The sequence below is a fragment of the Mirounga leonina genome, unplaced genomic scaffold, assembly GCF_011800145.1.
Source record: "Mirounga leonina isolate KUSES-001 unplaced genomic scaffold, KU_Mleo_1.0 Mir_53, whole genome shotgun sequence".
Taxonomy (NCBI): domain Eukaryota; kingdom Metazoa; phylum Chordata; class Mammalia; order Carnivora; family Phocidae; genus Mirounga; species Mirounga leonina.
This window is the reverse complement of record NW_023270807.1, coordinates 21,985,911-22,010,209: the sequence shown is the minus strand read 5'-3', so window position 1 is coordinate 22,010,209 and position 24,299 is coordinate 21,985,911. Positions and strand designations below refer to the sequence as shown.

Here is a 24,299-nt window from a genome sequence, read left to right as displayed (position 1 = left end):
CATGCAAAGTATGTCATATGTTTTTCCTTAAATGCACTTTACAAGTAATACTCAGTATATAGCGGTGTCAATCAATCTGATAGATTGATTACCCTGTAGCCTTTAACATTTTAAAATAAATACAGATAGATTCATTCATATATATATCATACATATCCTATATGTACATAGAATAGATTTATACTTAGGTATATATAATGTAATACATATATACACATCTTGTATTGTTTTAAATATATATAATTACAATGCCTCGTGGGCTTATATCCCCTTAACTTAGCTTTATGTATAGTTTTTTTCCTCTCTGCATTATGTCTACACTCTGCTGAGCTTCTTTCCTTTTCCTTCCTTCTCTTTCTTCCTTACTCCATTTTAAATTTTTGCATACCTCCTGAGTATACAGAAAGAGACACCAAGAGTTATAGCTTGGTCTCTGTAGGTTGGGGATATAGTGATTTCATAATTCTTTTATGTAATATGACCCTTGCCCAAGTGTACTGCTCTTGATGGGAAATGCATAATGAACTGCGATTCATTATTTCACTCAACCAGCATTTTTGTGTGTTACCCTTAGAGAGACTTTGACATGACCAGACTGTTGTTTATTCTTTCTGTCAGGGGCATCTCTTGCTGGCAAAGAGCAGCACGAGCCATCCTGTGCTAAATGCCTTGTGATGGGGAGGGTGTTTGGAGTTTCTTGCCAGCTGGATGCATTGGGCATGTAGACAGCTGTAATATGGAGGCGTGACCCTGAGATACTGAGAAGCTGTTTGGTTTGTTATAGCAACTGCGAGAGTTGATAGCCGAACACAAGCCTCATATAGATAAGATGAACAAAACTGGGCCACAGTTACTGGAATTGAGCCCAGGCGAAGGCTTTTCTATCCAAGAGAAGTACGTGGCAGCTGACACCCTTTACAGTCAAATTAAAGAGGATGTCAAAAAGCGAGCCGTGGCGTTGGATGAAGCTATTTCTCAGTCTACTCAGGTAATCATTTGCACCAGAAAGATGATTGAGCTCTTCTGAACAGAAGAGCATGGAAACACATTTTCTTGGATCTCCTGATTAAATTTCAACCAAAATTACTTCACTACGTTAAATCTGACTATGGATGTTTTGGCCTCTCAGAGTGGTATTTGGCTGGTCCAGTCCTTGTATTTCTCTGCCTGCTTGTAGATACAATACAAAATAATTTTCAGTGACTTAAGAAACATACAGTTGTCATCACTGTCCAAATATTTAAGTAAGTGTCCATCCAGAGTAGAAAAGAATATTTGCCTTTGGGAGAGACAGAAGAAACTGTTATTACCATTGTTAATGAGACACTCCCAAGAGGGCAATAAGAAGAAAAAACTGCATGGACTGAGTAAGAAGGAAAAAATATAAAGTTGGAAATTGATGTTTTTCTTTTTCGAAAATACTTTTTTTCAAGACATTGAATTTGAAATTACCTACAGATTTTCCATTTTCAGAGTTGAGCTTTAATCATTAGATACGCTGACATTAGAGTGGTCCATTTTCTGGAATCCTGTGTGATGATTCCTTTAATATTGAGGGTAGTGTAGAACCTGGGCCTGAGCGAGTTTTTATAACTTTGCTTTATTGTCTGTGGTACCTTCCAGACAAAACTTTAAAATGCTTTTGTGAATCTGATTATGTGTTTGACCATGAATGAAATTCAGACTTCTATTACAATGTCAGGGAGGCTTTTGTTTTTGTTTCATTTTTTAACATTTTTCAGTTCAGGAAATTTATAACTTAAGAAATACCTTTATTCTCATAAAAAATGCTCTTGAGTCTTACACTTAATAATACAGCTTTTTAGGATACCAAAGTAATGAGTAAAAACAAAACAGTTTTGACAAAAAAACCACACAGATTATTGGACTTAATTCTTAAAATTCATTTGAATTATGATAAAATGAAGCAACGGATAAGATGCTGGTATCAGGTAGCCCATTTATATATTAACCAATACTGTTTCTGACAAATACACTCAATTGGGTAGATATATTAACAGAGGATCAAAGATTTCATTCTTGACTGAGACATTAGATGGTTTTTTTTTTTTTCCATTTAAATTTCACTTTTGATATCACAGGTCTTTTCCCCGTAAATTATCCCTTTGATTTACTTCTAGTTCCATGACAAGATAGACCAGACCCTTGAGAGCCTGGAACGCATCGTGGAGCGTTTGAGGCCGCCACCTTCGATCTCAGCTGAGGTGGAGAAGATTAAGGAGCAGATCAGTGAGAATAAGAACGTGTCAGTAGACATGGAGAAGCTACAGCCATTGTATGAAACTCTTAAAAAGCGCGGAGAGGAAATGATCGCAAGATCTGAGGGCACTGACAAAGACATATCTGCCAAAGGTAATAGTTTCAGAATGAGGAAACAATAGAGCTTTACTTTTAAAATAATTCTAAATGTTCATGCCGTGAACTGACAGTCTGATTGCATAATAAAGTGCCAGATTTTAGAAAAGGTATTACCAGTGGGGTTGAAGGGCTATGTACATAAATCCCTCATCAATATTTTCCTGTGTTTGTGGAATCGGTTACATACACAACGTGACATTATGCAAAAGCCATGTGTTCTCTGGGACTTTTAAACCAGATGTTTGAAAGATGACTCTAAAAATGCCAAACCTAGGGGTTTTTTTCCTTATTACTAATCATACACTACTTTACATAATGGGTACCCCAGAATGGGTGTTCCCATAGCCACAGAAATGGCAACCACGACCTTAGCCAGCCATCTTAAAGATAGGAGCTGGGCGGTCCAAAGGAAAAGCACACACATAGATTAGTGGAAGTTTATGATAAGAAACAAGCCCAAAATACGTATCCTACATTGTTAAATTCCTAGAACTGAACAGACATTGTTATTCTTGATTTGGAGAGCTTATGTGGTTATGTCATTTTCTTTGGAATTAAGGTCAGCCTTGGTAAACTTGAAACTTAGGTCTACTCTGAGCTTACTTGCCTTTGAGTGTCTACTTTTGTCAAAAAGAGCCTTGGTTCAGGAAGAGTAGGATGCCCTGAGGTCTTGCCTTTGGAATATGCTGTGTTGGGCCTTGTGATACCCAGTAGACTGGGGTCAACCAAAATTAGATCCAGTTTTAGATACTTAGCAGATTGAATCACTGTTGCTATGTGAACTGAAACATTTGGCTTTGTTGCTTAAATGGCGCTAACATATTGCCTTTTTGATACTCTTTTGTGTCATAGCTGTTCAGGATAAGCTTGACCAAATGGTTTTCATTTGGGAGAATATACACACACTGGTGGAAGAAAGGGAAGCCAAACTACTGGATGTAATGGAATTAGCAGAAAAGTTCTGGTGTGATCACATGTCATTGGTAGTAACCACTAAAGATACACAAGATTTCATCCGGGATCTAGAGGATCCTGGAATTGATCCCTCAGTAGTTAAACAGCAGCAAGAAGCAGCAGAGGTAAGCAGAAAAATCTCCCTTCAAGTTAAAAAAAAAAAAAAAAAAAGAGTTGTGGTGTAATGAAACCTGGGTTCCTTTGGTAAGTATTCAGAATTGCTCTGTTAAAATTTATATTTCATTCTGAAAGTGGAATGCCTGGTGATGTAGTAGGAGATAGGTTATACCCCCAAATTTCATTTAGTACGTATTTTAAAAGTTTCTCTTCGTCCCCACTGCTTGTGCCTTATTTCAGGGCCTTGTTAGCTCCGTTTCTGGCTTCTGAAGTCATCCAGAGTGGTAGCCCTACCTGCGGAGTCTCTTTCCTTCCCAGGCCTCCAACCTTGCCTGCCGTCAGTCTTCTCTTCAAATCTGATCTCACTGTATCGCTACCTCACACCCCTCGGAGGCACCCACTGCTTACGGTATCGAGTCCAAACTCCCTCCAACGGTGGACTGGGCTCTCACATCCTAGCATAGGCCAGCCTGCGTCTCCAAAGCCGTTTTGTCCTCCTGCTGCTTTGTTAGAAAGCGGCTCCCCCAGCCCACTGCGCTGTGCTCTTTCTGGTCTCTGTATCTTTGCACGTTAGTTTCCTTGAGCGGAACGGCCCTACCTATTTTATTTGTACCCCCAATGCCTAGTTTAGCGCTTGGTTTAAGCTTATTAAGGGTTTCTCGAGCGAATGAATGTATTTAACCAAGAATTTAAAAGCAAAAGTAGAACACTGCATTTTTCTCCTTTTTTTTTTTCTTTTTTGTCGTCTACAAGTCCTAGGGAAATGACATAAAATTTAATCCAGAGCTAGATTATCCTAAATCTACTAACAAGTATGCTAATTTGTATGAAGTTTTCAAACTCATATTTTACTTACATCTATTTTGTTATCTTATTCTTTATGATCTATTCTTTGCAACTTTCAAATACACAATATCGTAGTATTAACTACAGTCACCATGCTGTACATTATATTCTCATGACTTCTTTTTTAATAACTGGAACTTTGTACCTTTTCACCTTTTCACCCCCTTCGCCCATTTCTCCTTACCCCATCCCCTGACTCCAGCAACCACCAATCTGTTCTCTGTATCTGGTTTTGTTGTGTGGGGAGCGGGTAGGGTTTTTTTAGATTTTTTTTTTTTAGACCACTTAACCTGTATTCTAAATGAATATTGCCAAACTGTTCTGTTTGGAACAAAAAATATATTTCTACACTTTTCAGTGTTATTAATATTTAAAGGAGCTTGTTCTGGTATTATATAGAATTCTTTAAATATTGTTTTCATAATAAACATTTGATGTCTGTTACAAAGGGTGCTGTTTTTTTCTTTAAAATATTTCTTCTTACTGAAAAAACTTATTGCAGAAGCTTGGAAAAGAGAAAGAAGAAGAAAATTGATCTTAATCCCACCTCCTAGAAATAACTCTAATTAATGTCTTCGTGTGCGTCTTTTCAGTTCCAGTGTGTTTTTGCTTAGAACTCTAAGGCTTATTTCTTATTGTAGGCCATCAAGGAAGAAATAGATGGACTACAGGAAGAGCTGGATATAGTTATTAACCTGGGTTCTGAACTCATTGCTGCGTGTGGGGAACCCGATAAACCCATTGTCAAGAAGAGCATAGACGAGGTACAGCTAGCCTATTTCCTTCTCTCACTAGAATGCATTTTTAAAGAGATCTTGTTTAACTAAAGCATATTTGCTAGTAGTTGAAAACTTAAGACATGACACTAAAAGAGTTCTAATATTTATGTTGTAGTTAAATTCAGCCTGGGATTCTCTAAATAAGGCTTGGAAAGACCGGGTGGACAAACTGGAGGAGGCGATGCAGGCTGCCGTCCAGTACCAGGACGGACTGCAGGTAGGGGGTCACGGCGGGGCTGCTGGGGGAGGAAGCATGTGACCGAGGGCTGCAGATGCTCACATGGGCACCGCCCCAAGGGCTGTGAGCATGCGAGCAACTGCCTCGCCTACTTTGGTTCGCGTTTTGCCTTCTAGAAGGTATTTCTTGAGATCCGTGTAGATCTATAGAGACATCTAAGTACATTTGTATACACATGGTGAAATTTACTTTGAAAAGAAAAATTTTAATGTTTAACCAGACAGCGAGATGGAACTGAATTGGAGTTCTGTTCTAAAGTTGAGTGGAGTAAGATGAAAGGAGCAAACACTATCTAAAAATATCACGAAGTTTAAAGTCAGAAGTAAAGAAATTTGATTTGAAGCCAGTGTTCCCTGTGAACTAAAATAGATTTCTGTTTTATTAGGTCATAATCTGTTGTGTAAAATGTAAAATGTTTTTCTTACTTTCCATATACATAATTCCTTTTCATTGTTGTTTTTCACAGCCCTTAAGGGTTCTCATTCCGTTTATTAACCATTTTATAAGTTTCTTTTTTTTAAATAAAAAATCGTCTTGTCAGATGAGGCCAACTCAGGGACATTTCTCTCCCTACCTTCTTCAGCCTTATTCCATTTCCTAACAGCCTGGCCAGCGTTGACGCTGTCATTCCTCCTACCATATGGAAAAAGCCCTCCTGAGTATTTCCATAACAGCAAGTGAATATTATTTTTAAAGATCGGATGAGAACATCTTTTCCTTTTTATTCCATTCCTTTTCTATATTTGTAAAAATAAATATCACAAGCCAGGCTTTATGCCAGCTGAAAGTGTTTTGAACTTTGGAAATATATGAAAAAATTCACTACAAATAAGATCTTATATAACTTTCCTCCTTCCCCCACTTTTTAACCAGAGAGATAATTTATTGGTTAGGTTTCAATGGCCAGTAACTAATCAGGCTCCAGCCCTCAGTTTGTGAGACCAGGTCATAATTTTCTCGTACTGTTGGTAAATGACTGAGTTGTGCCCTCTCCATGGCTAGAGGTGGCACTGCCACCATTTGCAGCCTTTTGACCTCAGGGGCCATTAGCCATCAAGGTCACTGGCTGGGCGCCAGGACCCACACTCTCTCCTTACGCCTGCGAGAAAAACATGGTCCGCTAGAGGTTAGTAGCCTCACCTGTGGGAATGAAGGGCCACTTGATTTGGTAAATAGCTGGGGCTAGCTAGAACTAGATGTTAAAGGTCCAGAAGCTCTAGACGTTTCAGGGTTTGATTGTAAAGTAAAATGAATTTTATTTCCTGGGTTCCTGCTTAAATTCTTGGGTTTATTAATGATAACTAAAAATACCAGGTAGTTTCCAAGATTCTTCCTCCTCCTATATGGTCTGGCAACTTCATTAAAGTCCATTATAATTTTGTGTATTCAGTATCTGAAAGAAATGTGAGTCGTGCCTTTCTTAAAATGTTTGTATTACCTAACAAGAACAGGAAAAAGAGATTCTGTAGTCTGTGTTGTAATTCAGAATAATGGTCATAATATTAATCTTTGTAGGTGCAGGATTTTAATGCTAATCTAAATAATATGTAAGGCTTTAGTTGGGCCAAATATTTTGCTCAAGTGCTAAACAATAAACTTCTTGCTTATTTGAATAAGCAGATGGATTTGAATCTTTTTCTTTCAATGAATTTACATAATCTGCCTCTTAGACACAAGAAAGCATGGAGAATTCTGTTTCATTTGTCGGAATTTTAAAACTTTTTTTCAAGTGCACATTTTTTGAAAGTTCTTAGTATTCTAAGATTCTACTCAGAAAAAAATTTCCTTTGCAAACACAGACACAGAATTGGAGGTTACATCTATTGCATATTTGGGACAATTTTTTCAGCATATTGTTGCTTTTATTTAGGTGAACCATCTTAATTTGTAAAATAGGTTCATTCCTTAATACCTGTATAGATTTATGATTGTACTTTTCTGTAACCCTTGGGATGTTATAGCAGTTTCAGATGTACTAATAGCTCGTGGACTAATGTGTTTTTCAGGCCATATTTGACTGGGTAGATATTGCAGGTGGTAAATTAGCTTCAATGTCACCAATTGGAACAGATCTTGAAACTGTCAAGCAGCAGATTGAAGAGCTAAAGGTATGCGTGGGCTTCATTAATTTCAAAGACTGCATTTTACGTTCTTTATTCAGGGGATTCTTTACGCAAATTTATTTTACATAATTGAAGTATTAACATTTTGATTGTAAAACTGGTTTAATATGGTGCTTGTACATAATGAGCAGCATATAAGTGCTCATTAAATGATATAAAGTACCAGTCTTCTTATTATTAAGTCAGTCCCTGTTCATTATAGAAAAGTCAGAAAATACAAATAAGCAAAAAGGTGGCTTTTTAAAAGCCACTCAAAATGTTATGTACCCAGAGGCAACTACTCTTTAGATTTGATTTATAGCCTTTCAGATATCCTCCTGTTGGGAATGCAATGAGGAGGGGGAGGGACTGGTGGGGTGTGAGGGGGCGTTTTATACATATGTACCTTATACTATAGGGATTTTCGTAACTTCATTATTCAGTAGTGTTTCCTTGCCCTCAGTACACATATAGCAACATTTTTGTTTTCTTCAGTGGGTCAGAGTAATCCATTTAGTCTAACAGGCTAAAGAAACATCCGTGGTATAATAGTGTTTCCCAAAATGTTTGTTTTGTAAAAATGTTTCTTGTTTTTCATCTGCTTTCCTCTGTAATTTTTGCTTTTGTGGTTCTTGATCTCCAGCTGTGAAAATGGCTGGACTGTTTCCTCTTTGAATTCCTCTGTGCTGCTGATGATTTATCCAAGTGGGATCAGCTGTTTCCTTCCTAATTTCAAGTTTCCATGCACAGAGACATCACACCATTTTCGATGAACTCTCCTAGATTTTTGTATACAATTATTACCTGGCTTTAAAATGGTAGCCTTTTCATCTCTAAGTACAATTTAGAGTATTTCATTTAGAAATTATTATGGTTACCATCATTAGACTGCGATTTTTTTTCTTTAACTTTATGTGGTCATGTAGTAAACACATGATACACTTTAATATGTACATTCACGGGTGTGCAGTTTTGGATATTTACATATATCTCAGTAGTTTCCATACAGCAGGCTCCTTAAGAGTGCTTTCTCTGAAATTAGAATGTCTGACATTACCTCCCAGTGCATCCACTTACTTAGCCAAACACCCTTGCAACAGTTACCTAACTGGTCTCACTTTTATGTCCTTAGCTTAAATTGAGAATAAAATTAGTTTCTTTATAGGTTTAGTGAAAACAAAGCAAGTATTCACGATACCTTAGCTAGTATTTTTTAATTATTATTTTTATGTTTGAAAAAAATTAAGGGACTGTTTAGTCATTAATGACTTATTATTTAATAATTTACTATTATAGATTAAAAATAAATATTTTATGAAAGGACAGTTTCCTACTACAAGCAACCATTTGCTAACCTGTGTTGGTTGGCAAAGCTGAGATTATTAAATACATGTTTAGTGAGCGCTGGGAGAAAAAAGTAATGTTGTTCTGAGTAAGCAGTGGGTGAGGCATAGGAATAACTAACTATTACCGCAGCACAGCTATGGAAAACATAAAACGTTCAGTGGATACAAGATGTGTGTATGTGTTTGAGCAGGCAATGTTAATCTGCATTTCTTTTTTTTTTTTATTTAAGATTTTTTTTTTTTTTTTTTTTTACGACAGAGAGAGACACAGAGAGAGAGGGAACACAAGCAGGGGGAGAGGGAGAGGGAGAAGCAGGCTTCCCGCGGAGCAGGGAGCCCGATGCGGGGCTCGATCCCAGGACCCTGGGACCACGACCTGAGCCAAAGGCAGACGCTTAACGACTGAGCCACCCAGGCGCCCCGTTAATCTGCATTTCTTAGAGACATATTTGGGGAGTTTCATATATGTCAGTGTATTTTTTATTTTATTTTCTATAATTTCAAAGCTCACATATTGAATATATATAGATATTGGAATAAGGCTAGACTTGAAATTTCTTACCCTTTTTTACTGTAGAGAACAAAAGTGTGAACTATCAAAATTACAAATAGAAATATCTTTCCTGGGGCGCCTGGGTGGCTCATTCGTTAAGTGCCTGCCTTCGGCTCAGGTTGTGATCCCGGGGTCCTGGGATCGAGCCCCGCATCGGGCTCCCCGGTTGGCAGGGAGCCTGCTTCTCCCTCTCTCACTCCCCCTGCTTGTGTTCCCTCTCTAGCTGTCTCTCTCTCTGTCAAATAATAAAATCTTAAAAAAAAAAATATCTTTCCATCACAAAACATCGAATAAAGAAAAAAGATTTCCCTCATCTTTTTTTACTTACAACTCTTTTGTGTTAGATTTTTATTCCTCTTCACCTTCCTGACTATAAAAAGTACGAATCAGAATAAATATTGAATCCATAGAATTTTTGTTTAAAGTTCTGATTTAGAACAAATTTTTCCTATATATCTCTTTTTTTAAAAAAAATAGCAATTTAAGTCAGAGGCCTACCAACAGCAGATAGAAATGGAGAGACTGAACCATCAAGCAGAGCTTTTGCTGAAGAAAGTAACTGAAGAGAGTGACAAGCACACTGTTCAAGACCCGTTAATGGAGCTGAAATTGATATGGGATAGTCTGGATGAAAGAATTATCAACAGACAGGTAAACACTGACACTTTCATTAAGAAGTTAGAGAAGTTCAAGTTCATATATTAAGGTAAAATCATTATTGAAAGAGAAAATTAGGTGATTAGGTACATAAACTTTTGAAGCCCCTAAATTCTTATTTTCTTAGAATTCTTCCTGCTTCTTGGAACATGCCATTTTTAACCACAAGGAATCTCAAGCTTAAAATGTAGGATATGATGATTGGTCTTCATCGGATATACTTACAGAGTTATATAGCATGCAACAATTGATTTTTTTGCCTTTGTTAGTTTTATCAGTGTATGTCATTCATTATATCAAATTCATATGGATTTTCTTGCTCTCTACTTTTTTTGTAGCATAAGCTGGAGGGGGCCCTGTTAGCCCTGGGCCAGTTCCAGCACGCCCTGGATGAGCTGCTGACGTGGCTGACGCACACCGAGGGCCTGCTCAGTGAGCAGAAACCTGTGGGAGGAGACCCTAAGGCCATTGAAATTGAACTTGCCAAGCATCACGTATGTAGCTGTTCTTGTGTATCGTGTTTCTCTATGCATTTAGAGTGCCATCAGATTGTTTTCTGGTAGGCTTCCTCTTGATGCATTTTTCAAGTTTATGATTACAGCACGGTTCCACATTTGACATTTGTAACTCATGGTCAAACTATTTAAAACACACTTTTTAAAAGATTATAATCAAAATTTTTTCCCCATTGTCCAAGGCAGTTGTCAAGAATAGCAAGGGTGGGAAACTTCTGGCAAAGTTTTAAGGCTGCATGGCAAACATTGGTTTAAATCCCTGATTATCCCTGTCACTGGATTGACACAGCCTAGTTTTAAAAGTTGTTGGGGAAAGTCTGTAAGGCTCGAAATGTCCCACTGCAGGCAGTGTGTGTGTTTTTCCTCTGGTCGCTCTTATCCGAGTGTCCCACCTGCTGCTCGTGTGGCACGTCGCACATCTTTTCTGTTTGCCGGTATGTCTCTCACTGTGTGGGAGTTTGCTCTGCACTCTCTGCGTCTCTCTTACTTCCCACTGGCTTCCTGTGTCTTTAGTCCTTTTCTTTCTGAATCAGTCTTTAACAATATTTATTATGTTTACAAGGGTTTTTATATGTCTTGCACTTGATTTAAAGCTTTAAATTAAAAATTTTAATCTTGAGGTACACGCAAAGCAACTTTATATTGTTGTCATCTTTGTGGCATTTGGTTGACAGTTCTTAATAGAAAATTCCTATCTCTGCACAGCCTGAAGGGTTTAGGGAGCAGGAAGGCATGGAGCTGACCACAGTGGGCCCCAGACTAATAGCAGGAGGCATCTTCTGGGCTTTAGATGATCTCCAGCCTAGGTCACCGGAGCAGACCTCACAGGGGTTGAGAGCTGAGCTCTAGCTTATTACGATAAAGTTCATTTGCCCAGAAAAATAAATCCTGAAACCCAGTTGTTAGAATCTTTGTGCAAATGACCAAAGCCATTGACTTGGCCAGGAAAAGTGAGATAAATACATTTTTTTCAGAGAAAAAAAATGAAAAGAAAATTCTCTATCTCTTAAGTCAGTAGGCTTAAAGAATAAAAGGTTATGCTCAGTAGAATTTATCCTGACAGTCAACAGTCTACCATAGAACTTCAAGATTCACATTAATAGAGGCATCTTATCTAAGGTTAGGCCCTAAATTCTGACCTTATATAAGTTTTCCTTGATTATCAAATAGTAAATGTTTAATAGTTTTACATATTTATTATCATATTAGAATGAATGGCTTTTGGCACTTTACTATCATTATAAATAGTTTTTTAGCATTCTTGGTTTAGTTTTCCTTCTTTTATACTTTTCCCTATAGTAATTGTACTCTAATTTAAATTTCTCTCCTGCTTGGGCCACCTGGGTGGCTCAGTCCTTTAAGCGTCAACTCTTGGTTTCGGCTCAGGTCATGATCCCGGGGTCCTGGGATAGAGCCCTGTGTCAGGGCTCTGTGCTCAGCAGGGAGCCTGCTTCTCCCTCTGCCTGTGCCCTTTCCCTGCTCACATTCTCTCTCTAAAATAAATAAATCTTTAAAAAAAGTTTTCTCTCTGTATAGTCTATATGGTCATATATAGTCTATATATATATAGTCATTGCCCAACCATATCTGATAGGCAATTAGGACTAATTTTGTGTCATTAATATTTTTTTATTACTTAATGTCTGTCTTATACTTTTTTAAGAGCAGTAATGACTAGTCAGACTGTCTCTGCATGAAAAGATGTTTATTCCCATAGTGTGAGTTGATACAGCATTTACATTTTCATAAACTTAGCATTTGTCTTTAAAAGCAGCATATATTGGTGACAGGAATTTTATAGAATACAGTAGCGGCGGGGACATGACACGCCCTGATGCACTTATTTTGGTAGGGCATGAGTAGGGATCTTTTAGTTCTGTTTATTTATCTGTCAGCAGTTAGAAAGGTCTACTTCTCCCTTCTCCTTCCATTTCTTAAAGGTCAGAAGTGAAAGGGCTTAAACTCACCAGCCCAGTTGCTGGAAGGGAGGGAATCTTTCCATCCCTCTCCTTTCTTCTCTGGCCCCTAGGCTCTGCCTTATGTAGCAGGACTTGGGCCATTTAGAAGAATGAATTTTATAGATTTACCTTTATATTTTGGCCACAAGAATATTTAACTCTTACCTCTGAAAGTGATTAGTACTGTTAACCTATCAAAGTACATGCTTTTTTAAAGATCGCTCCTTTTTGAAAATTGTTTACTTAAGACATGAAAATTAAGTTAAATTAAAATGAGTTTGAATCAAATGAAAACGTATAGAACATTTTAATTATAATCTCCAGATATTTAATGTCCTCAATTGCAAGGTTATTCAATGCAAAAGAACTAACAAAATGTTCTTACATAATCATTTCAGGGACTGTTGGTAGACTAAAGGTATATCCAGGAAAGCTGCAAAGTTAAGGGAAAAGAAGTTCACCATTTTAACACTTTCTTGTGTTAAAATTCTATGCCTATGATGTTTTTGCTTCAGAATGTTTTATACTCAGAAAATAAAAGTTGCTTAAAAGTGATGCTAACATGTTAGGAGCTAGTAAATATAGTGTTATCTTAATCTTTTCAGGTGCTTCAAAATGATGTATTAGCTCATCAGTCCACAGTGGAAGCCGTTAATAAAGCCGGAAATGATCTAATTGAATCAAGTGCAGGAGAAGAAGCAAGCAACCTTCAGAACAAGCTAGAGGTTTTAAATCAACGCTGGCAAAATGTTTTGGAAAAAACAGAACAAAGGAAGCAGCAGCTGGATGGTGCCTTGCGCCAGGTGAGTAAGAGGATAAATTCGCAAACTTCCGTTGGCCTGCAGGACCGAAATAGCATGGAATTCTGGGGCGCCTGGGTGGCTCAGTCGGTTAAGCATCCGACTCTTGATTTTGGCTCAGGTCATGATCTCAGGGTCGTGGGATGGAGCCCTGTATCAGGCTCTGCATTCGGGGGAAATCTGCTTGAGATTCTCTCTCTCTCCCTTTGCCCCTCCCTTGGCCCCCATGCTCTCTCTTTCTCTCTCTCTCTGTCTCTCTCTAAAATAAATAAATAAGTCTTTAAAAAAAAAAATAGCCTGGAATTCTTTGATTGGTTTGCAGACTGTTGTTTGATTTTTATTCCTCAGGAGAGGAGTAAAAATAAGTGGGATAAAGAACAGAACAGATGAGAAGGCAGCCCTCTGGTTCTTAGTGTAATAGTCTTACCTGCCAGAGCTCTCAGGATGAGGAAAGGCAGCAAATCCATCTGCACCTGCCTGCTCTTAAGCATGCACGGAGAGGCTTAGCAGGCTGGGATTGTTTAAACCTTGTTTTCTGCTGGAAAGTGACAATGTGTTTATGGCCCGAACTTAAAACTCTCTATCACTCCAGGCCAAAGGGTTCCATGGTGAGATTGAGGATTTGCAGCAGTGGCTAAGTGACACAGAGCGTCATCTGTTAGCATCCAAACCTCTGGGAGGTTTACCAGAGACAGCCAGGGAGCAGCTTAATGCCCACATGGTAAGTATATTATTTCCTACAGCTCTAGCCTCCGATTAAGACACTGACCATTTTGCGTGGGCCCTGGTGATAAATAAATTGTGGGGGAAGGTTTAAAGGATATACAGTTTTATAGCAGAAATCTTAATGTGTAAGTGCTTAGAAAAACCATTTATTGATTAAAATGTTCAAGTCAGAACCTATTCTTTATTTCAAAGATTAGTGCGTCAGTATATGAAAAAAGGTTTTAGAAGCTTAGACATTTTTTAGAAGCAAACTTTTCCCCATAAAATGATGAGCTTGTATGGATAGTAACACAACATAGTGTAAATTATAAACTGTTGTTGCTTGAGTGAAAAGAAAAGTCCCTAAAGTAATCAGAATTGACTTTAAAGTTATTGGTGTAAGGATGATACTCCCACCTAGTTTCCTGGAAGGCTGGAAAATATGTTCTTGCTCTGTTCAAGAGTTACTTGTTTGTTTGTTTGTTTTACTGGTGATGGGGCCGTATCTTCAGCTTCACACCCATACCCGCTATGGACGAGAGGAGGCTTCTGTTAGTTGTCCAGTTGGGGGCCTTGTGCCTCTGGGCTGTTCCCACCCAGATTCTGTGGCACTGTCAACTCTTAAAGATAAGGAGGAAAAAATAATGGAACTTGAGACTCTGGCTTTCTTTCACAGAAATGTGGACTGACAAATTAAATTTAGGCTTCAATTTATTGACATTTCCTATTCCTTTACATTATAACTCAGCTTCAGAAGTTCTAAGAGAAAGCAGTCTGTTTCAGATTTTGAAAACTAGTCCTTTTTTATACTTGTGACTTTGCATCAGAAAAAATTTTTTAATATTCAAATGCTGATAATTAGTATCTTGGGAAATGAAAGTACAAGTACTGAAGGACTGGTGAAGAAAGAAATGATCCATTACACATTAAAGCCTGTCCTCTTTGTTAGATGTCCAGTGTTGTTGTAGGAGCTTGTTGAAAGAGCACTTAGTTGTAAATAATTTTGAATTTGGTGCTTTGGAGAGGAAGTAACCACCTTGTAGGTGTTGTGAAGAAATACAACAGAGGTAGCATCTTATTCAGTTTACAGTTGCTCTGAGCAGTTACAATAAACTCTAATCAATCCAGTATAGAATTTCCTAGAAAACTTTAATGTATATTCATTGTTTTAGAAAATCACTGTGTACGTGTTTTGTTGTTGTTGTTGTTACTGTAATTTTTTTGGTGCCACAGGGGACCCATTTGTTTCACTGAAAAAATAATTGACTAAATAATAACTTGGCAGTGTTTGTCTTCCTTTTGCATAAAACCTAACTGACTTTCAGATACTTCTTACTTTCCTGGAACTACCTGCATAGTTATCACGGATGGTGTCCGTTAAGTAGAAGTTTAACGACTTCTTAAACAAACATGCTTGGGATTATTCTCTAATAACAAATAGTTTTTAAATGTTGATTTATAAAAATGTAGTAAAAAGGTGGAAAGCAAAGAGCTTATCTTAGAAATACTTTACTTTTAGGAAAATATTGCTCTAGGGCGCCTGGGTGGCTCAGTTGGTTAAGCGACTGCCTTCAGCTCAGGTCATGATCCTGGAGTCCCGGGATCGAGTCCCGCATCGGGCTCCCTGCTCAGCAGGGAGTCTGCTTCTCCCTCTGACCCTCCTCCCTCTCATGCTCTCTGTCTCTCATTCTCTCTCTCGCAAATAAATAAAATCTTAAAAATAAATAAATAAATAAATAAATAAAAAGAAAAATATTGCTCTATATATCCACTTATCTGGTTTGGGTGAGGTACTAAAAATGAGTTTGCTTAACCCAATATAGTTGTAAATTTCATGATTTAAGGAATTCTAAACAGTTATTGCTACTTGTTAATATCATTTTAGTAATGCTCTTTTGATTCGGTTGTGTTAGAAATGAAGGAAACTAGAAAACCTGGAATATTACAGTTTCCTGAGATTTAGCTGTATTTAAAAGTTTTGCTTTAGGATTAAAGTGATATCATAGGTGATACCATAAGTATGTTTAGAAAGTTTTTTTTTTTTTTTAGGGCTTAAGAAATCACAAATTTTTGAGAGTATAAAAATGTTCTGGAATTGGTAGTAATGGTTGCACATTTTTGTGAATACACTAGAAACACTGAATTGTATACTTTAAAATGGTGAATTTTATGAATTATATCTCAGATTTAAAAATTATTGAGATATGTTAGTTGAAAAGGTTGAAAATGTTAGACATAGAATGTACTTTTCAATAGGAGCTATAATTTGACCCATATTATAATTGAACCAATGAAATAGAGCTGGTCTTAATTTTTATATGAATGTAACTCTTGTTTTATTGATATTAAATTCTGAATTTGCCTTCATAGTTTTTTAATATTCTCTGTAGAAGGAACACACTACATTCCAGTTGAAAGCTTTAAAAATTCTATAAATGAGAGCAACATTCATAGTACCCCAAGTTTGTCTTTTGTGATTCCGAAGTCTAAATAATCAGCTTCAAATCTCTTACTGTATTGGGTCTTTATTTTCTATTCATTGTTTGTCTTCTGAACACAGATTTAAATTATACCAAAAATTATTACAGCCATTATATCATAGTCTGAGGAGAGACTTAGAAAATCCATTTTACAGAGGAGGAGACTGAGGCCCAGAGAGGTTAAATTACTTGCTCACGGTCACAGACCTGATTGGTTACAGTGCAGTGAAACCCTTCTTGAAAACATTTAAAACATTACTTCACAAACTTTAGCATGCTGGAATGGACTGGTAATGATAGCACCATTTCTGAGATTTCTAGCAGACAGGGTATGTCCATAGGTTTAGGTGTTGTTTTAATATAGTGAAAAATTTGAATGTGTCAGGGTTATTCTCTGTGTTGGATAGAAGTGAATATATGATAAGGGGCTTGAGATTGATGACCTGGAAAAGGAACTCTTAGATTGTATTCTCTTAAAAATGATATAACTTGGGATATATCAATTTAGGAAATCTGTGCTGCCTTTGATGTTAAAGAAGAAACATATAAAAGTCTGATGCAGAAAGGCCAGCAGATGCTTGCAAGATGCCCCAAATCTGCAGAGACAATTGACCAAGACTTAAGTAACTTGAAAGAAAAATGGGAATCGGTGGAAACCAAACTCAATGAAAGGAAAGTATGTGCTTTAATTAATGTCATAGAATGAATGTTTTAGTTGTTTTATTTCATGGAATTTACTTTATCTCTGAGTAGAATTATCAGTGGAACTTTTAACGATGAGTGTTTAAATTTTCTTCGTATATATATGGAGGTTTCGTGGGGTCAGTTGAAAACAGTATTCTCTTTTAACACAGGAGAACAGAGTTAAAGCAGTCTGTTCAAACAGATCACAGGTCAGGTGTTACTAGGTATATTTTTAAATTTGTGAACCACTCTAATTCTGGATTGTTAAATAATTCTAATCACACTTATTTATGTATGTAGTGGGGAGGGAAAGAGGGAGGTCAAGAGAGTGAGATGATTGTATATATATATATAATCAGCACTTCCATAACAGAAGTCCATGAAAAGGGATTAAAATTATCACTGTTTAATGCTACAAGAAAAATGATAGGCTAGGAATACTACTAGGTTGTGTGCCCTCAGTGACAGAGCACAATGTATATATGTTTCATAGTATTTTGACCCCCCAGCATTAATCATGTGAATGTCAAGTTTTCTTTCTACAGATTCTGTTTAGTAATTGTGTTCTGTAGTTAATTGCCGCTGAATCACAATTTTAGTTTATATTAGATTTTTTAGCTGCAGTGAGATCTTCTCACTATACTTAAAGGAATTTGGTTTGCCAGTATTTTAGTGAAAGCCCACTACATTCATAAACTGTTTAGGTAATACAGAAATACAGATTAGGTATAAATAAAGTGTGGATGGGAAAGAAATCTGCCAGAGAGTGGTTAAACTGGGGCGGGGGGAGAGGAGGGGAATTAAATATCATCAAATACTAAATAATCTGTCTTCGCAGACTAAACTGGAAGAGGCCCTCAACTTGGCAATGGAGTTCCACAATTCTCTCCAAGACTTCATCAACTGGCTAACCCAGGCTGAACAGACCCTAAATGTAGCTTCTCGGCCAAGTCTTATCTTAGACACAGTCTTGTTTCAAATCGATGAACACAAGGTATGTTGTAACTCAGATGGATAGCATTCTCATTTCAGACCTTTTTAGACAACAGACTGTTTTAATGTCAGAAGCATGAATTTGGTAGTCTGAAAACTTTATTTTGTCCTTTAAAATGGTTCAGCTTATGACACCAAAAGCATTTTTAAGATAGAACAGTTTTTCATTTGTTTCTAATTCTACCTTTTTTTTTTTCCCTTTGGGAAAGGTCTTTGCCAATGAAGTAAATTCTCACCGTGAGCAGATAATAGAGCTGGACAAAACCGGAACCCACCTGAAATATTTCAGTCAGAAACAAGATGTTGTCCTAATTAAGAATCTATTGATAAGTGTCCAGAGTCGGTGGGAAAAAGTGGTTCAACGGTTAGTAGAAAGAGGAAGATCTTTGGATGAAGCAAGGAAGAGAGCCAAGCAGGTAAACCTTCATAAAACCCTCTGAACTTGGAGATCAATCAGTTCTACGTGTTGAAATATACATCATGCTGTTAAAGTACTTTTAGGCAGGCTGTATTCGTTGTAACAATCGTGGCACAAGGCCAAGGGGTTTATTTCCTGGCTGTGGCCTGACTTTTAGTGGTGACATCACTCTTTGCCCTGGTAGCACCTTCCGGTCCTGGGGACTAATCTTGAAAAGACTGATTATAGCTTGGCTTCATAGACTAACCGTTATCAACAAGGTCCAAAAAGAGGCTCGGATTTTTTGTTATTAGGTTTGTTTGTTTTTCCCTTTGTCCTTGCAATCTCTACTCTCATACCCGGAGTAAGTGTATTATATCGCTACCTTGTGTTTAGCTCCTCAGCCAGACTTTGTCCACAGACTCTCAGGGCCGAGAGGTGGACACTTGACCCTCCAGGCAGCTTCCTGAAAGGGCTGATTCTGTGTCTGAGCTGCCGTGTGCTCCTCACTTCTCTGAATCTGTACCCTTGTTGACAGGCTCTTATTTCTTCTCTCGTATTTTGATGCAGTTCCATGCTGCTTTTAATTTAAGTGTTTGAACATTTTAGGGCTGTTTTTTTCCTTTTTCTTTTAATCTAGAGAATCTCGAGAATCTCACAAGGAATGCCCCTTCCTCTCTTCACCTGTTATTAATATTCCATTCCTAGACTAAACACAGAGAAGAGGTAAGATTCCATGTCTCTGTGCTCCAGGGAAGAGGAGACGTGCCTGCCCTGGTTGGCATGTATCTTTTAATTTTGCTAGAAACTCAGTGTAATGTTGAGGCTGAATTTTCTAATGACTCTTTTTGCCCCATTTAGTCGCATTTTCCTGTAATTGGCATCGGACTCTGTTCTTTTGGGGAGCCAGGTTCAGTTGGGTGATACAAAAGATGTCATGGGAGTCACATGTTTCAGTGTTTAAAGCTCTCCGAATAAATTTGCTAAAAGCTTTAGAAATGACAAATTGATTTCTTGTAGGACTACATGCTGTATTATTTATTTTTGAGTGGGATGTATGATGTGTTCAGTGTTAGCAGTGAGCCTGTGGAATAGAATCTGTGTTTTTTAAGACAGTATTAATGATAAGCCTGACATCCTTCCCCCCACCAAGGTAGCAGTGCCCTCTGTAGTGTGGGCATTACTTGAGTTACGAACATCTAATTTATAGAAGTCTTTCTCCTTTTATAAGGAGAAAATAGAATTTTCTCATTCTATTTAATCTGTAAGGTTTTCCTGCTTCTTTTGGTGCAAAAGCATAGCATTTCTTCTATTTATGTGGCTTAAAAATAGTTTTTAAAGCAGGACCAGCCTTAGAATCTGTGCATTTGTATCATTAAAATTCCATCCGTGATAGCCGACATTATTTGTAGCAAGACTACCGAACACTGTGACTTTCTTTCTTTCTTATTATCCTAACATCTTAGTTTGGGTTTGGATGTGGATCGTAGCTCTCTGACTTTGGCAGTTTGTATGCCTCTTCTGGCCTCTGCATTTTCATATTTAAATTGATTGGAGTTGTGGGAAGGATGTGTCAGGGAACAGGTTTGCGGTGAGGTGATCTCATCGGGCCCTGCCAGCCTTGTGATCCCATGCTCTTATTGTTTATTGCTAAGTGTCTTTTTGTTACTTCATTATTAATGTGCTTTGATATAAAACAGATTTTATTTTGATTACTTCAGTTTTTTGTTATGTATCCATCCACTCAAGTTTATTATAAGAAGTTACTTATAACCAGCCTCACAATTTGGTATCCAAAAATAGTATTCATTAGTTCTCTGTGATAAACAGAAAAGAGACCGTGGCTGAAATCAAGTATACATAGCACCAGAATACTGCAAGGTCACAGGTGCCGAAGAGAATTCTGTCTTGTTAGAATTCACATACCGTGGGTGCTCTTGCATGTAAAGCCAGTACATGAGGCACAGACATGAATTTGAGGATTTTGATAACAGCAGTAAAGATACTGAACTCCCTTCGTATTAAGTAAGAATGCTAAGGCCTTTGTTGTTGTTCTTGTTACCTTTTTTTTTTTTAAAGATTTTATTTATTTATTTGACAGAGAGAGAGACAGCGAGAGCAGGAACACAAGCAGGGGGAGTGGGAGAGGGAGAAGCAGGCTTCCCGCGGAGCAGGGAGCCCGATGTGGGACTCGATCCCAGGACCCTGGGATCACAACCTGAGCTGAAGGCAGATGCTTAACGACGGAGCCACCCAGGCGCCCGTTCTTGTTACTTTCTAAGACCGATTTATAAACTTTATCCTTCATCCCTCCCTTTTTGTTCCTTTTCCTTAACATGGGAGTGAAACACCTCAGAAGTAAACCCGGATCTGTCAACGAGGGCAGAGGACAAATAAAATTTTCTTGACAGGTTATGTTAATTACTAAGCAAAAGGAAAAGGAGGGAAGTTCTCCCTGGTTCCCTGTTTCTAGGCTCATTTCTGTTTTTGTTAAAGTTTATGTGTTTGAATGAGTTATAACAAAGTGACCACAGGGGGACACGACCACAGAAGCCAAGAGTTAATAAGACATTTGTAATCCGATGAAGCTACTACTTTCTTCTTTTTTAGGGGAAATTTGAATTAATAATTTTTAACATTTTCATTAACATTAATTTCTATTTTAAAAACATGCTAGATTTCTAATATAGCGAGCACACTGGAAAATTTTCTGGACAGAGATGTACATTTCTTTTACAGTTCCATGAAGCTTGGAGTAAACTTATGGAATGGCTAGAGGAATCAGAAAAATCTTTGGATTCTGAACTGGAAATCGCCAATGATCCAGACAAGATAAAAACACAACTTGCACAGCATAAGGTGGGTCTACAGTTAAGAAAAGCATATATGTCGTTCTGTATCTCAAGATCACTTTTAAATTCTTACTTGGTTGTGTATTTATTCATCACTAGGAAAAAAAAGGCTGTCCAGTATGGACCTCCATTAAATTTAAAACTGATTACCCTTCACATTGGTCAAGTGGCAATAGTATCTTTTCTCTCTGCTGACTATTCCACTATTCTAGGGTGAATTGTTAAAAGAAAATACACAAAATGAAAACTGAAATGTTCTATAATCTATAACATAGAAGATTTATAGGAGCTCAAATGTTGGCATTTCAGTTTTTCACATGTCTGTCTTGTAATTTCTTTTATAGATCAAATGCCATGTAGAAGATAATTTTACAGCAAAAAGTAATGTAAATTTTGTCATATATGTTCTTTCAAAGCAGTTTAGTGGGGAAAAATTGGTTGCCTCTACACAAACTGGTATTTTATTGTATATGTGTTGTATATGAAATTCCATCCTTATCCTCAAAGACACATAGTTAGTGGCTTTCTTGTGTAGACTAGAAGGTGTAGAAACATATTATTTTATATTTTCTCCCTTTTATATTCATACCACATGGCATTCAAAGAACATTCCCCCCAGTCCTCCTCAACTCTTTGAATTTGGGTCCGTCATTCTGGTTATAAAGTGATCATCAGCCCTCAGGGTGAGGATATGGGTGAAAGAGAGTGGGTCCTGAAAAAACACTTTTATAGTTTTAAGCATCTACATATATATTATTGCTTGAAACATGATAATTTTTAAAAAGCTGGAAAAAATTGGGGTGATGTAGGATTTATCATCATGGGAAGTTCTAGCCATCATCTTCATATAGGTTGATTGCTTCCCTGGGTGGTTCTAACTAAGCTCGGGAGGTCATGATCCTAGGATGGCAGAAGGAAACATTGAGCACCTGTTCTTTGACTAGATGAGGACTTATGAGTGGCTTGTTCTGCTGGCACCCTCTGCCCTTGATCTGCCACACTCAATACTGACAGCACAATGACAGTGAGCAGCACCTTCCTTCCTTCCCCTCTGATGGAAAAAAGAGAGGCTCTTTCTCAAAGTAGAATGCCTATTTGAACTTGAACATAGTTGTCATGTCATGGAGTCTTATGAAAGTATACTGTGTGAGTAAGTTGGAGAACCCTAGAAATAAGAATATGTGAAGAACCCTGGTGGATTCTCTATTTTTCCTAGTGTGACTTGTTGCCAAAGTCAGCATTTGTCTGAGATAAGGGTACAAGGTACATTAAGCCAACTTTAAAAGTCATTTCTGTTCATCTTTTGGGTATTTTTCTGTTTTTAAAAAGTTTTAATCTGTCCTGTATTCAGCTATAACATTTTTTATGTATCTGTTCTTTTGAAAAAAATCTGTCAATACCAGGATTCTAAAACTAACATTCTGTTATTGAATAATAAGAAAAAAATGAGAGAAAAAAACTACAGAAATAGTGTGGTATTGTAATGGTGTTTATTGCTTAAAAATTCCCAGATGAAGTGGCTTCCTATTATAAAACAAAATAAATACCTTAGGCATATTAAGACACTTAAAGTGTCTAGCTTTTAAAGGCAATAAAAGCTCATTAGGTAATTATAACCAAGGTTATTTTGGAAAATTATACATTTGCATAGCATTTTATTATCTAGGGTGATTCTCGTGTGCTACCAGGGTTTGGAATCACTGTGGTGGTGTTTCCGTGATATATTATTATAAGCTTGTAAGATGCTGATTAAGTTGACCTTCCTTCCTTCCCATCCCTGAGAGTGTATATTCAGTAGCAGCTGTCTCATCCTTGCTATTACATACTTAAAAGCACACACAAGATAGAAGATGATAAGGAGAGGCCTGCAAAGACAATGTCCCTGCTCTAGAAAAGCTTGTAACCGAGTTATGTAGACAGAATATAATCCAGCCCTCCCACACATATACACATTTACATGCACAAACGTGCAGATTAACAATGTAAAAATAGCAAAGTATAGATGTCACATTAGCAACATAGCTATTTGATACTGGAAAAGTAATCTGTAGATCCCGAGAGACTTTTGTAAGGCATCATAGAGGTGAGGAGGAGGGGGATAGGCTTGCCAAGGGGTGTGACTAGAATGAGCAGTAGGTCAGAATGTAGGAATTTCAAGATGTGGTTCTTCTTTGTCCCTCATCCTGGCTCACACATAAAATTATATGTAACATCACTGTGAACATCCAAGATGTGTGACAACAGATCTGTCTGACCAAAAACCAAAACTGTAGTAAATTTACAGATTATGAGTCACTGTGTCCACATAGGACCTTTAGTTACTCGTTGAGTGTTAACTACTTTTCCCTTTCCAAACTCTTGGGTTTTTCAATAGTCGATTAGCAATTTCATTTTATTATAACCAGTATACTGTGTGTGGTTTATAGCTACAAAAGATTCCAGATTTGTTTTGCTTTGAAATTATTGTCTTCATAGTAATAGGTACTCTCAAAGACACCTGGTTTCTGAGAAAAATAAATTCTTCAGTTTATAAAGATTCTTTTCCACCCTGGTTGGAATTATAAAATTCCTGGACTTGATTATTTCCTGATGTCTTCCTCTACTTAGACTCCATTTATTAGGGGCGACTCTTGTAATGTCTCTTACCTATTTATTAGTCCTAAGTAGAAATGCATACTGTTTTCTTGTTAAATATATAGGAGTTTCAGAAATCACTTGGAGCCAAGCATTCTGTCTATGACACCACCAACAGAACTGGACGTTCTCTGAAGGAGAAAACCTCCTTGGCTGATGACAACCTTAAACTGGATGACATGCTGAGTGAACTCAGAGACAAATGGGATACTATCTGTGGAAAATCTGTGGAAAGGTAAAATGTTCTTTAAGGCAGTTTGGTTAACTTGTAGGCTTCTTTTGAGTATACAATTGTGGTGCTTTGTAGGAA

At 37.4% G+C, this 24,299-nt stretch overlaps 1 protein-coding gene across 6 annotated transcripts in view; it reads left to right on the top strand.

Moving 5' to 3' along the window:
* DST (dystonin) overlaps nucleotides 1–24,299 on the top strand; it is a 364,537-nt gene that overhangs the window by 313,233 nt on the left and 27,005 nt on the right. For all 6 annotated transcript variants that reach the window (XM_034991245.1, XM_034991240.1, XM_034991239.1 and 3 more), the window contains 15 exons: nucleotides 785–988; nucleotides 2,142–2,373; nucleotides 3,232–3,458; nucleotides 4,938–5,060; nucleotides 5,191–5,292; nucleotides 7,320–7,421; nucleotides 9,792–9,965; nucleotides 10,310–10,465; nucleotides 13,050–13,247; nucleotides 13,837–13,965; nucleotides 16,938–17,105; nucleotides 17,952–18,107; nucleotides 18,316–18,522; nucleotides 21,243–21,362; nucleotides 24,055–24,224. In XM_034991245.1, the coding sequence (XP_034847136.1) occupies nucleotides 785–988; nucleotides 2,142–2,373; nucleotides 3,232–3,458; nucleotides 4,938–5,060; nucleotides 5,191–5,292; nucleotides 7,320–7,421; nucleotides 9,792–9,965; nucleotides 10,310–10,465; nucleotides 13,050–13,247; nucleotides 13,837–13,965; nucleotides 16,938–17,105; nucleotides 17,952–18,107; nucleotides 18,316–18,522; nucleotides 21,243–21,362; nucleotides 24,055–24,224 (2,468 nt within the window). The remainder of the gene's footprint in view (nucleotides 1–784; nucleotides 989–2,141; nucleotides 2,374–3,231; nucleotides 3,459–4,937; nucleotides 5,061–5,190; nucleotides 5,293–7,319; nucleotides 7,422–9,791; nucleotides 9,966–10,309; nucleotides 10,466–13,049; nucleotides 13,248–13,836; nucleotides 13,966–16,937; nucleotides 17,106–17,951; nucleotides 18,108–18,315; nucleotides 18,523–21,242; nucleotides 21,363–24,054; nucleotides 24,225–24,299) is intronic.